At 42.0% G+C, this 14,827-nt stretch overlaps 1 protein-coding gene across 1 annotated transcript; it reads right to left on the bottom strand.

Annotated features, from left to right (window-relative positions):
- Window positions 1-68: 68 nt before the first annotated feature.
- Window positions 69-12,393, bottom strand: LOC120031307 (zinc finger and BTB domain-containing protein 16-like). The gene is made up of 5 exons (XM_038977003.1): window positions 12,311-12,393; window positions 6,200-7,410; window positions 3,000-3,100; window positions 1,100-1,273; window positions 69-872 (listed from the first exon to the last, which is right to left on the bottom strand). Exons 2-5 carry the CDS (start codon window positions 7,309-7,311, stop codon window positions 643-645), a joined length of 1,617 nt encoding a protein of 538 aa, XP_038832931.1. The 5' UTR covers window positions 7,312-7,410; window positions 12,311-12,393; the 3' UTR covers window positions 69-642.
- Between the last annotated feature and the right edge of the window lie 2,434 nt (window positions 12,394-14,827).

The raw sequence follows: 14,827 nt of genomic DNA, 5'->3' as shown, positions 1-14,827 counted from the left end.
TAGCGGTTCTGGGGGGGGGGGGGGGGGGGGGGGGGCAGTGCCCCTGTGACAACAATTTTGGACCCCCTTGTGCCCCCCCTAAATGTGGAGTATGAAATAATTTTTACATAACTAATTTTTGCTCTTGTTCTTTTTTTTTTACATCCGTTATTAGACAGAAAATGCAAATAAATTGGTGAATGATAATGAACATGGTCTTTTGCCTGCTAATGCCTGCAATGCAGTGAAGAAAACAATATGACAACAATAACGTCTAATGTAACTGGCCCCTCTAACAGTACAACTGGCCCCTCTAACAGTACAACTGGCCCCAGCTTGGCCCCCCCAGTTGTAATGGTCTAGAACCGCCACTGTCTTCAGGTGCAGCCATGATAGAATGGTAATAATACTGTGCTTGATAATGATAATGCTGTTGATGCAAGACATGTTTTACGTTCTTTTCTGAGACCCAGTGTCCCTCTAGTGGTGAAAATATGCATTGACGTACTCCATGCACTTTTGGAGTACATGGATAAATTCTACGGTAACTGGTGTCTTGTTACCATGTATGTACATTACATGCTATGAGTTAGTTTCCCTGAGATGTAGTTGTTTGGCAGTAAAATTATTCTCTATTGACATTACATTTGCCTTCAAGCTAGCTCAGGTATGGCATGTGTACAGGTAGGTGCTGCTGATGGTCCAGTCTGGGGGGAAGTCCTGCAGCGGGTGGTTCTTCAGGTGTTTCTGCATGGCAGCCAGGCTGCTACAGAACTCCAGGCAGGCAGTACACTGGTAGGGTGTGGCCCCGCCGTGGGTCCGCAGGTGCTTGATCATGGCTGAGTAGTCCCTTGACCGCTGGCCACACAGACGGCACTCAAACGGCTTCTCTCCTGGGGTTGACATTGAGAGTGAGCAGGCAAGCACATACACAATGACTGACACATTAAAACACACACCCACACCCCCAACCACACACACACCCCCAACCACACACACACGCACACACACACACACACACACACACACACACACACACACACACACACACACACACACACACACACACACACACACACACACACACACACACACACACACACACAGGGGGATATAATACCTGTGTGTACCCGGTGGTGTGTATCCAGTTGGTGTTTGAGACTGAACCTCTTGGAGCAGCGTTTACACTGGTAGGGCTTCTCTCCTCCCTGATCTCGCCGGTGGGACGACAGTGACCGCTCCACCCTGAAGCCACGATCACAGTACTTACACCCCAGAGAAGTCTCACCTGAGCCTGGGGAGGAGAGAGCAACAAGAGGGGGTGGGGGTAGAATTGTAATCATTCCATGTCATATAAATTCCTTTTTTCATTTAGTATTTTGTGATGAGTAGATGGATTCATGCAGATGGATTCTCTGTAGGACAGGGGTCACACTCATGACTGTAAAGGCTTACTGTTGTCATAGCAGCAACCTTCTTCACTCAACATTTTTTGTTGTCTTCATTTGTGACGATAAGTTCAAAGATTACTTTTTTTTTTTTTTAATTACAGTGGGTATTGTATGAAATGGTATTATACAACTGTTATGTAGCATAATTGTGTTTGTCACACACCTAGATAATGATAACTAAGACCTCCTTTTACCAGAGATAGTTCTATAAATACACCACATTCTTTCACGAGCTTCAAATTGACAAGAAGAACCTTGGTTTCCTCTCATCGTGTACCTTTGTATTTCTCTATAATCTGACCGAGTAACTGTTTTACACAGTTACTATGGGGCTCTGTAGAACACATACAGGGTGCTGAATAGGGGTGGGGAGGGGGGGGGGGGGGTGGAGAGGGAGATTGAGATGAGAGAGGGAGCGAGAGAGAGAGAGAGGTGCGGGAGAGCAAGGACCAAGACCACAATAAAGTGTTCACTCCTCTCTCACTAAAATTCAGCCTGTTCTCAATTAGCTTCCTGTCCAAACCTTCCTTGGCCTCTCGCTTAGAACACACAAACCTCTGATGTCTAAGCTTGATAAGTATCCCACTTATGAGGACTAAAATGATCAAGTCTGATAAAAGTGACCAGTTGAAGTCAGTGAAACACTCATTATTCAACTAAATGTGTTACTCTTGGCTGTCCATTCAATTTGGTGGAGACAATCAGTGGAGATAATCTTGAGTCACATGAATACCGTCTCTCAGTCGTACTGTAACGAGCGAGTGACAGTGCTAACCCCATCACACAAACACAGACTGTAAAGATGTGAGGCTGATTTGACCACCCTACATAGAGTGAAAAAAAGATGTACGCTTTTTTCCCCTTTGGCACTGTATCAAAACCACCAGCACATTGCAGAACGTACTGTTTGTTCTGCCAGCTTACCGCACTGCTGCACCGCCAGCACAAAGCCACAACTCACTCACTCTGTCTGTCTTTCTGTTTCTGTATCTCTCTCTCTCTCTCTCTCTCTCTCTCATACTCTTTCTCTCTCCCCCACTCTCTCTCTCTCTCTCTCTCTCTCTCTCTCTCTCACTCTTTCACTCTCTTTCTCTCTCGTTCTCTCTCATTCTCCCTAAGGCACACTTCTCCTACTGTCTTTCTCTTTCTCACACTCTCTTTCTCTCTCACTCTCTTTCTCTTACTCTTTCTCTCTCCCCCACTCTCTCTCACTCTTTCACTCTCTTTCTCTCGTTCTTCATAAGACATGCTTCTCTCGCTCCTTTATCTCCCCTACTCTTTCTCTCTCACTCTCTTATTCTCTTTCTCTCTCGTTCTCCCTCAGGCACTCTTCTCTCTCTCTCTCTCATGTTTCCTATATGCTCTGTCCCTATGACGATAGAGGTTAAGGGTCACACTGTTAGAAATGTCACTGCCATGTATCCATTAGAATATTAAGAATACAGTCACGTCTTAGTTCTGTACAGCTCCCAATACAATATTCACATTTTGAGATTATGCTTTTTGCAATGTACCCCAGTTAGAGGTCTAGTGAAAAAGCACTGAGTGAATGTTGTGACATTACAGTACCTGAGGGGTTGGTGGTTGAGCCCTGCAGCCATGAGCTGCCCAGGAGGACCTTGCTGCAGTGCTGACAGTCCTGGGTTCTTCCTGGACGCTCCTGGGAGTATCTGGCCCCATAGAAGATAAAACTTTATTTCAAGGACAAGAGTCAATGTAACTGTTGTAAGGCAAACACGTGAGCATGGTGGTCACCGAACCACTATTAGATAACCCAGTTGATGTGTTGCAATGAGTGTCATGCCAAAGCAGATTGATTTGCACACCATCTTGTGACATCCTGTCCTTCTCCCCTGCCTCTCCAACCGCAGGCTATATGTACCTGTCTATTGATGTCAAATGTAAGCACCCAATCGTAGGCTGGGGTTCTGAGGAAGAGGCCAGGCGTTACAATGGTACTGTATGTTAAGTGTCACATAGAAAAGGGACTTTCCACAGCATCTGACGCACTTTGTTAGCTAGACTGAAAAACCATAGGTGAATGATTTTTCAGAGATGAATGGAAGAGTGTTAATGCTCTTTATGGCCCTAAAATCCCCCAAATAAACAAAAGTGACAAATCTGCTACAAAGTCTGCTAGATGGTTTCCTACGCCACCTAAATGAAATGGCCAGAGATATCAGAAAAACCTCAGAGATCAGCAACAGGAGGGAGGAGGAAGTCAGAGAGATGTTGACGACCGATAGTTTCCACACTGAAACAGGATCACATAAACACAGTTTTAAGACTACTTACACTCATTCTGTAGTACTTTGTCGTACTCTGATCTGAGCCACATGTTATTTCTGACCTGGAGGTCAAGGTGGTATCCGAGGGAGTGCAGTATGTATCATGTTATGCATGCGTGTGTGTGTGTGTGTGTGTGTGTGTGCAATGTGCAATGTGTATTACAGGGACCTTATACCAAATTGTAAACTGCATTTCTTTATATATTTTTTTATTGGAATGTTCGTGTAAAATGTGTTGTCCTCAGGGCTCAATGGACTCCCCTGATTAAATAAAAGTTAAATAAAAAATAGGCAGACATTGTTTAAGAACAGGACTGAAACAGCTTGTAACTGATCCGTAGTGGATCTGAATGTCTTTCATGGTTGATATTTGCAAGGGAGGGGAGAAACTAAGGGGGCTCCCCCTTTAGATACTATGCAGAAAACTGCTTTATAGAGCCTTTCAATTACACCATACTGTACATCATGTCTCTGCATTAGAAAAGAGGAAGTAGCTTCACTGTAAAACCAGAAACGAGATACAGTGTAATGCCACCATCAAGGGACAGACCACATAACATGACTTCAGCAGCTGTTCTGTGGTTTGGACACAGCTAATATGAATGACCATCTACATCCATAATATACAGTGGGGCAAAAAAGTATTTAGTCAGCCACCAATTGTGCAAGTTCTCCCACTTAAAAAGATGAGAGAGGCCTGTAATTTTTCATCATAGGTACACTTCAACTATGACATACAAAATGAGAAAAAAAAATCCAGAAAATCACATTGTAGGATTTTTAATTCATTTATTTGCAAATTATGGTGGAAAATAAGGAATTTGGTCACCTACAAACAAGCAAGATTTCTGGCTCTCACAGACCTGTAACTTCTTTAAGAGGCTCCTCTGTCCTCCACTCGTTACCTGTATTAATGGCACCTGTTTGAACTTGTTATCAGTATAAAAGACACCTGTCCACAACCTCAAACAGTCACACTCCAAACTCCACTATGACCAAGACCAAAGAGCTGTCAAAGGACACCAGAAACAAAATTGTAGACCTGCACCAGGCTGGGAAGACTGAATCTGCAATAGGTAAGCAGCTTGGTTTGAAGAAATCAACTGTGGGAGCAATTATTAGGAAATGGAAGACATACAAGACCACTGATAATCTCCCTCGATCTGGGGCTCCACGCAAGATCTCACCCCGTGGGGTCAAAATGATCACAAGAACGGTGAGCAAAAATCCCAGAACCACACGGGGGGACCTAGTGAATGACCTGCAGAGAGCTGGGACCAAAGTAACAAAGCCTACCATCAGTAACACACTACGCCGCCAGGGACTCAAATCCTGCAGTGCCAGACGTGTCCCCCTGCTTAAGCCAGTACATGTCCAGGCCCGTCTGAAGTTTGCTAGAGAGCATTTGGATGATCCAGAAGAAGATTGGGAGAATGTCAGATGAAACCAAAATATAACTTTTTGGTAAAAACTCAACTCGTCGTGTTTGGAGGACAAAGAATGCTGAGTTGCATCCAAAGAACACCATACCTACTGTGAAGCATGGGGGTGGAAACATCATGCTTTGGGGCTGTTTTTCTGCAAAGGGACCAGGACGACTGATCCGTGTAAAGGACAGAATGAATGGGGCCATGTATCGTGAGATTTTGAGTGAAAACCTCCTTCCATCAGCAAGGGCATTGAAGATGAAACGTGGCTGGGTCTTTCAGCATGACAATGATCCCAAACACACCGCCCGGGCAACGAAGGAGTGGCTTCGTAAGAAGCATTTCAAGGTCCTTGAGTGGCCTAGCCAGTCTCCAGATCTCAACCCCATAGAAAATCTTTGGAGGGAGTTGAAAGTCCGTGTTGCCCAGCAACAGCCCCAAAACATCACTGCTCTAGAGGAGATCTGCATGGGGGAATGGGCCAAAATACCAGCAACAGTGTGTGAAAACCTTGTGAAGACTTACAGAAAACGTTTGACCTCTGTCATTGACAACAAAGGGTATATAACAAAGTATTGAGAAACTTTTGTTATTGACCAAATTCCTTATTTTCCACCATAATTTGCAAATAAATTCATTAAAAATCCTACAATGTGATTTTCTGGATTTTTTTTCTCATTTTGTCTGTCATAGTTGAAGTGTACCTATGATGAAAATTACAGGACTCTCTCATCTTTTTAAGTGGGAGAACTTGCACAATTGGTGGCTGACTAAATACTTTTTTGCCCCACTGTACATCATGTGAATATGACAGACAGGAGAGGGTTAACTGGAGACAGGGGAAACTCTGCTTATAGGAAAGAACAGGAGGCTAGAACTTTCACTCAGATCCACCCAAACGAGAATGAGTCAGATAGCTGTGTCGATATGTGTTACTTAATGTAAACAAATTAGGGAGATTCTGAACTATATTGTAGAAATGAGAACAGGGAAAGAAGGAGAAGAATGAAGACCAAAACGTCTGTAGTATAAAACCCCTCCAGAGTGGTCTTACCTTTGCCCTTCCCCTGGTGCTCCACCTATCAACACTTTATCCATCGGGTCTCTTTTTCCCAGCAGACCTTGCTTCAGGATGTCCCCCAGCTCCCGAGACCCAGAGAGCAGAGGGTGATGGTATGGATGCAGGATGCCCGGGTAGCCCAGGACGGCGCTGTGGACCTGGGGCGGGCGTGAGGACGTTAGCAGGGGGTACATGTGGGGAGTGGAGAGGTGGAAGGGGTATGTCACCAGGTGCTGTGAGGGGTGAAGGGAAGAGGAACTGGCTGCTAGGATGTCGTTATAGTTCAAGGCCATCTTCCTCAGGGTGTTGACTTGGTGCCACATGACCCTCGACGCTGGGGGAGGAGGGGGAGGGGGTTGGATGGTGGCAGCAGTGGTGGCGATGACACTGTCTCTGGATGGAGGCGGTGTGGTGGCCACTAGTGTGGGTGTGAGTGGCTTTGGCCTTTTTCTCTGTGGTGGTGATGAACCAGAGGAGTTATCCCTATTGTCAGGAAAAGTGGGGTCCTCAGTGAATGGGCTGCTCTGGGGCTCCAGATCAACGGAGGGAATTGTCTGGGGATCCCCCTCTTCTGGAATGGGACTTCCTTTCAGGGATTCTTTCTCATCTCTCTCCTCTGTTATCTGAACTTTTGTTTCTGTCATTTCTCCAGTTTCTTTTGTTCCTCTCACTTCTCTTATTTCTCTCAACTCTCTTCTCTCTCTCTTCAGGCACCCCCGATTTCTCTTCAGCTGGCTGCGACACTGCTCCTCCAGAGAATGCATCTCCAGGAGCTTGGCTGCCCTCAGAAGCTGGGGAAGATCATCCACAGGGACCTCCAGTGTCTCGGTGTATGCAAAGTCCAGGACCTGCTGGAAGGTGTGTGGAGAGAGGAGCTCCAGACTACAGTGGTGAGGTTGGTTGAGGCGATCGTGCTGGTTTGAGTATGCAGCCTGCAGGGTGAGCTGATGCTCCAGGGTTTTGCTAACGCAGGCCAGCACCAGCCGATGGGCCCTGAACACCTTGCTCTCCACTGAGATAACAGCATCACACAGTGTCCCCGAGCGACGCAGGACATCTGCCTGGCGCAGGAAGAGGGAGTACTGGGTGTTGTGAACTCGGATCATCTTAGAGGTATGGAGGAGGAAGGGAGGAGTGATGGAAAGAGAAGATGGGCAGGTGGATAGGAGATGGTTTGGAAACTGTTTGAGACAACGCCATTCAACCTATAGGAAAAAGGAGACAGTGAAATTATCTAAATGTGATCATTTTTTGTAATGTTTCTGAGAAATTAAAATGGCAGATAGCAAGTTGGAAAATGTATTTGTATAAATAGGTAAATTGCAGAGATTGGGTTTGTGATAAATAGATTATATCCCACGCCTCTGGTTCTTAGTGTTTTTCCATCGATGCCAGACGTTTAGGATGTTTTCAAGCTATCAGGGGTGAGAGAAGAGGGGGTTGGAAACTCAGAGGGCAGATCATATCACCTGCTGACGTAAGTTAGGTTGATAACGTGCTGTTGGTTACTAGGGTTTTGGAAATTCATAGCCCGCAAGGGACTGACACAATGCAAGAATGACTTAAAAAGTTCAACATTACACAAGCAATTGATATGTCGATCATATTACATATCAATAAATATTGAGTGGCATTTCACAGTCTGCAGCATGAAGTGAAATGAATCTCAAGAACATGTCGTATTAAATTATATCCATTCATGATATTATCTTTAAGTCCATTTCCCCTGAAGTCCTTGTGTAGCAATCTGGGGCTTAAAAGGTCTTTGTCAATTCTGTGGTTGATGAAGTACAGCATATTTCACAGATGTTTTTAGCACGTCTTATATCTGACCTCTGTAGAAAAAATAAGTGGCGGAGGCTGTATATCTGGTTGACGTGTGGAAATGTTATGTTTCATGTCAGCTTTGAAATTAATCTCTCAGGTATACACTCAGAAGCCACAAACCTCCTCAGAATATGACACTATGACTAATGCCAGTACACACAGGCTTCACAGACAGACGACAAGTTTGTTTGATGAACAACAACCTATAGTGTACTGTAATTTGGTTTAGATAGGCATCTACAGTTGTAACAGTGTGCTGTATGTGGTATAAATCAAATTGTGCTATTGGAACATGCAGTAGTGAGTCTTGATATGACAGGATTGTGTTGAAAAGAAATGGGTCACGTCAATTTACAAAAGTGGATTAACCGCAGTTCTGTACTATATTGTGCACAATCCTACTAAACAGCAGTGGTGGAAAAAGTACTCAATTGTCATACTTGAGTAAAAGTAAAGATACCTTAATAGAAAATGACTAAAGTAAAAGTGAAAGTCATCCAGTAAAATACTACTTGAGTAAAAGTCTAAAAGTATCTGGTTTTAAATGTACTTAATTACAATGGTGGAAAAAGTACTAAATTGTTATACGTAAAAAGTACAACAAAATGCTTTACATCAAATTCCTTATATTAAGCAAACCAGGTGGCAAGAATTTCTTGGTTTTCTTATTTACGGACAACCAGCGGCACTCTCCAACACGCAGACATCATTTACAAACACAGTAGTTGCGTTTAGTCAGCCAGATCAGAGGCAGTAGGGATGACAACGTGTTATATTAATAGATACGTGAATTGGACCATATAGCTGTCCTGCCTGAGCATTCAAAATATAATGAGTACTTTTCGGTGTCAGAGAAAATGTATGGGAGTAAAACGTACATATTTTCTTAAGGAATGTAGTGGAGTAAAAGTAAAAGTTGTCAGAAATATAAATAGTAAAGTACAGATACTGAAAAAATCTACTTAAGTAGTACTTTAAAGTATTTTTACTTACACCACTGCAAAACAGGTTAAAACTGACTTTATTTTTGAACTCATTAAAAACCCCTTCATTAAAAAATCCAAGTGGTCAGTTATGTGTGTGATGTGTGGTTGTGTATCCTCTATTCTGCTCCTCCAGCTGACCTGTCTCTGAGAGAACTGTCCCATGGAGCACTTTGGCACAGTAACCTCTGCTCAGTACAGTAACTCCATTTCTATCCGCCGACGGCGACAGTCGATAAGATCGAAAGTAGACATACCGGTACTGAAATGACAGCACTTTAATGTCATCGTTACTGTAATTGATGCTTAATCTCTTTCCAACACACACATAGTCAAACAAAGTGTCAGTTCCACTCTCAAAAGTATGAACTCAATATTTTAAGTGATACATTCCTTCATTTGCTTACATATTACTAAACACGCAAAATGTGATTTGTTTGCTGAATGGGACTATAGACCCCAGAGTGAAAATACTAAAACGAAATACTAAAACTAACAACTATAGTATACTGATGGCCATGGACAACTGTTATACGATGCCTCTGTAATGGCCTCTGTATTATTATAGATTATATCATATTATAAACTGGGTAGTTCGAGCCCTGAATGCTGATTGGCTGAAAGCCATGGTATATGAGACCGTATACCACAGGTATGACAAAACATTTATTTTGACTGTTCTAATTATGTTTGTAACCAGTTTATAATAGCAATAAGGCACCTCAGGGGTTTATAGTGTATGGCCAATAAAGGGAAAGGGAAAGGGGGATACCTAGTCAGTTGTACAACTGAATGCATTCAACTGAAATGTGTCTTTCACATTTAACCCAACCTCTGAATCAGAGAGGTGCGGGGGGCTGCCATATACCACGGCTCCGTGTTGCGTCGTGCCTAAGAACAGCCCTTAGCTGTGGTATATTGACCATATACCACCCCCCTATATCATATTTATGCACCAGATAATGGATTCACATTGTCCACAAATGTGCAATACATTATCCTTGCCAAGACACAAACATACAAAGGCCAGTCATTCAAGGCTCAATAACGCTGGTTATTGGTGGTGGGGACACAACAGATCATAGAAATCATCATATTCAGATTTAAATGTTGTTGCTAAACTTTCTGTACGCAACATGAGGGATCCCACAATCACATTTTTGAATTTCTTATTGTTGAGAAGCAACTGCTTTAAGTTAATTGAATTAAATTAAATTGACCACCCTTCTCGAAAATGACAATGAAGTTCATGCATAAGTGAAACTGCAGATTAGCAGTTATCGTACAATGTATTCCAGCATCACTTCATCATTATTTTTATTGGTACAGGAATATTTTATATATAGAACGTCTTTACTGACATTCATTTAACTATTTACTGTATATTAGAGAATTGTATGAGTGCATTTTTAAAAATTCTATTCTATTATTTCCACCAGTAGGACATCAAGTCACGACATAAATTATTGATAAAGATGAGCAGAAAATACTGTATAAAATACACAATACAAATACTAAGCTATATTGTATGCTGAAAAAAGAGGAAATCCTATTATTTTCTACTAATACAATTTTGCTCACAGAAAGAGATTTTGTTTAACAATACTTTTTTTTTCTTAAAAAGATAGGGGTCACAATTATTGACACCTCGGTTTTCAATACTCCAGCACCCTCCCTTTGTGCACCCTCCCTTTGTGCACCCTCCCTTTGTGAGGATAACAGCACTGAGCCTTTTTCTGAAATGTTTTATGAGATTGGAGAACACATTGGGATGAATCTTAGACAACTCCTACATACAGAATCTTTCTAGATCATTGATATCCTTCATCTGTGCTAATGGAGTGAGTGCCCTCTTCGATTCAAACCACAGGGTTTCAATGGGGTTCAAGTCCAGAGACTGAGAGAGCCATTTCAAAATGTTGATTTTGTGGTCAATTAACCATTTCTTTGTGGAATTTGATGTGTGATTGGAGTTATTGTCTTTTGGCTAAAATGTCCTGGTACTGGGTAAATTTCATGATGCCATTGACCTTAACAAGGGCCCCGGGACCAGTAGAAGCAAAATAGACCCATAACATTAAAGATCCACCTCCATATTTTACAGTAGGTATGCGGTTCTTTTCTGTTTATCACATCCTTCTTGCGTGGCCAGAAATGTCTAATTTCATGTCTTCTGGCCATAGCACAGTAACTCCAAGCACACATAACATTCCACAAAGAAATGGTTAATTGACCACAAAATCAACATTTTGCAATGACCATCTCAGTCTCTGGACTTGTGGTTTGAATTGAAGAGGGCCATAAGCACAGACAAAGGATATCAATGATCTGGAAAGATTCTGTATGGAGGAGTAGTTTAAGATCCCTCCCAATGTGTTCTCCAATCTCTTATAACATTTTAGAAAAACACTCAGAGCCGTTATCCTCACAAAGGGAGGGTGCCGGAGTATTGAAAACAGGGGTGCCAATAATTATGACCCCTATCTTTTTGAAAAATAAAATATTAGTTGTTAAACAAAATATATTTTTTCTGAGCAATTGTATTCGTAAAAATAATAACATTTTCAAATCTTTTCAGCATAGCTTGTATTTTTTGCTAATCTTTATCAGGGTGCCAATAATTTGAGTCACGACTGTATGTTCCTTTATTGATACTGACATGTGCAATAGAAGTAAAATGCATTATTATTATTGACATCTAGGACTATTGCAGGTAGAAATGTTACATGTAGCACCTTAAACAATAGCTTGATCCACCATCAATGCAATCATCCATACAAACTAATCTATCCACAAAGTTGAATGAGTAGATCTTCCCTGGCTATACGCATACAGGACAGTACCATCAGAAATCAGGTACTGATGGCGATATGATTACTGAATATCACACATACAGTAGCGGGCTACAGACAGACATTAGGCCTACAGTATGCAGGCTTCAATATTACCACAAGCAAATCTACATGTCCTCAATAGCCCATAAAGCTAAGGGGAAAACCTAGTGTGCACTGACATACCTTCAACATCCTCTGACAACACATGAAAAACCAGAGGGCGTCTCCTCTACTCACATGTAAAGGCAGGAGTTGCATGTGAGGAACCTTTTGAAGCTAAAAACCACAGAGACACCAGCTAGATGACAGGATCAACAGAGAGGGGATAGTGAAGAGAAAGAGTTAGAGAGAAAGAGTGAGAGAGAGAGAAAGAGAGATTTAAAAACAAATTGGCTTGGGAGACCATGCAGGGACGGAAAGTGAAGTAAAGCAGAGGTGTTCAGTGCGATGGAGAGACTCACCAGTTCACGAGTGACTCAACCCACCCACTGTGGAGAGTGTCGACCCTATACGCATTGTGGCCTGGCTGTTGAATGACAGGGTTGGCTGGGTGTCCGTTTAGGTAAGGGAAAGGGTGGTTACCTCTTCTCTCTTCTCAGTCCCTCCTCTTAACCTCCTCTGGCCCTGATTGGTCTGTCATGGGAGCATCCGTGAGATATGATTGGTTACTACAGTATACAGAGTTGAACTGGCTATACTATTGATCTTGGTTGATTATCTAATTTCAAAATAATGTGTTAGGCTGAGACTGTCAGTTTGAAATGTAGCTACGCACAGGTTATGCCAGAGTAATCTCTTTAATCATATTTATGATCTTATCCTAAAAGGCACAAATATTTATTCATTTTTCCCCACCCACATCACAGTCGCAGGTTACTGAAATGTTGTAATGGGCTGAAGTACAGTGCTCAGAGAAAACCATTTGCACTTAGTTTAGCTTTGACAGGATGTTGAACGCTAGAGAGTCCGGAGATGCTGTAACAACATAGAACCCAACTACAACCTGTCTACCACATGCATTAGCCTGATGGTGCAGCATTTCATGTGCGTGTGAGATAGATAATGTGAAAACTATTATCATTAATGATATAGGCATGTAGGCTTCTACTGTGGGGTCAATGGTCTGACCTTGCACTCTTTACAATGCATGCAGCATCTTTAGTAGTACGTTATACAGTAGTGAAGCTTGGAAATTTAAGGCTCTGTTTTTCAAATATATTTATGTTGATTAAAGGACCAGATCAGTCAAAATTCAGTTTTCCTGTATTTTGTATCATATTATACAGCTGATGAAACTAACACTGTAAAAGTGTGAAGAAATTTGATCAGTGTTATTTCCTGATATTTGCTGGTTGAAAATACAATCTACACAGGACCTAACAAGCAGGTTTGCATGGGTGGAGTTTCGGCTTGGCTGGTGACATCACCAGGTGGTAAATGACTTAATAGATCAATCACAACGAGAGTTCCAAACTTCTCTGCCAATAACAGCTATTTTTCCTCTCTCTACTCAGACCACTCCCAGACAGTCTTAGCTAAATTCTTGTTTGAGAAATCTTTTATATTCTTTTTGACCATTTTAATTGAAAACTATTACAGTAAGGTACTTAATTGTTACCCAGAAAGGATTTGATATTGATTTAAAACGTCTGCATTGGCCCTATAAATTAACCTCCATTGTGTTGAGAAGACATACTGTAGTATGGAGAGTCTTGACCAATCATTTGTTCTGTACTATGTCTGATGTTTTTTCAATTTTACTAAGAGAGTGGGTGGGTGGGTGGGTGGGTGAGAGGGACACTCAACCATCTGAATGGTCCAGTGGTTTCCCTTTCACCCCTACTCCTTCACCCCTAATGCCTGTTTTTGCATACCAGCCCAACGGCTTTCCGAGACAGAAAGAGCAACTAAGACACACATGGGGGGAAACCATGTCAACTTTAGTGTCAAAGCCTTATGTGGGGTTCCCTGCCTAATCCTCCTCTATAGGTCCACACAAAGATAAGCTGCATTTAGAAATGTTTTTTTTTTACGGGACACATTTTTTTCAGCAGAGAAGATAACTGATCATGTGATTTGATTGATCCGATTGATCCAAAATGTAACTTTCTGAAAAGCCTTTCTGGATGTGCATGTTGCCTGTTTGAAACAGAAGTAACACAAATACCATGATGAAGTGCAGTAGGCATGTTGGTGTTGGTGGCCACCTTGCATCTCCCTTAGTTAGTCATCATCAAGCACGCCTGTTGTTGGGGTTAACCACAAGGTGGTCTGTTCATCACATTATTTAGATCACAGATAATACAAGGTGTAAGGGTAGCTGTCAAGAAACACACCTACACATCTTTCTCACAGGAAAGAAAAACCTTTCAGAAGAAAACTATTCACATTGTGCGAGAGAGTGAGTGACAGAGTTAACTGAGTGAGAGAGTTAACTGAGAGAGAGAGATAATTACTTGACACATTGGAAATAATTAACACAAAAACAGAGCAAACTGGAAGAATACCTGACCACTGTGACTGACCCAAACTTAAGGAAAGCTTTAACTATGTACAGACTCAGTGAGCATGGCCTTGCTATTGAGAAAGGTCGTCATAGGCAGACCTGGCTCTCAAGAGAAGACAAGCTATGTGCACACTGTCCACAAAATGAGGTGGAAACTGAGCTGCACTTCCTAACCTCCTGACAGATTTCTGACCATATTAGAGACACATGTTTTCCTCAGATTACACAGACCCACAAAGAATTTGAAAACAAATCACATTTTGATAAACTCACATACAGTTGAAGTCGGAAGTTTACATACACCTTAGCCAAATACATTTAAACTCAGTTTTTCACAATTCCTGACATTTAATCCCAGCAGAAATCCCCTGTCTTAGGTCAGTTAGGATCGCCACTTTATTTTAAGAATGGGAAATGTCCGAATAATAGTAGAGAGAATTATTTATTTCAGCTTTTATTTCTTTCATCACAT

The sequence above is a fragment of the Salvelinus namaycush genome, chromosome 37 (genome assembly GCF_016432855.1).
Source record: "Salvelinus namaycush isolate Seneca chromosome 37, SaNama_1.0, whole genome shotgun sequence".
Taxonomy (NCBI): domain Eukaryota; kingdom Metazoa; phylum Chordata; class Actinopteri; order Salmoniformes; family Salmonidae; genus Salvelinus; species Salvelinus namaycush.
Note: the sequence above shows the minus strand (reverse complement) of the source record. Positions and strands in the feature narration are given on the sequence as shown.

Bases quoted from the DNA above. Each gene is read 5' to 3' on its own strand.
- LOC120031307 (XM_038977003.1), bottom strand. From the start codon at position 7,311: ATGATCCGAGTTCACAACACCCAGTACTCCCTCTTCCTGCGCCAGGCA. The intron at 3,101-6,199 runs GTAAGACCACTC...CTATGGGGCCAG, and splicing joins GCACCAGGGGAAGGGCAAAG to ATACTCCCAGGAGCGTCCAG. The intron at 1,274-2,999 runs GTACTGTAATGT...TCTCCTCCCCAG, and splicing joins CTCAACCACCAACCCCTCAG to GCTCAGGTGAGACTTCTCTG.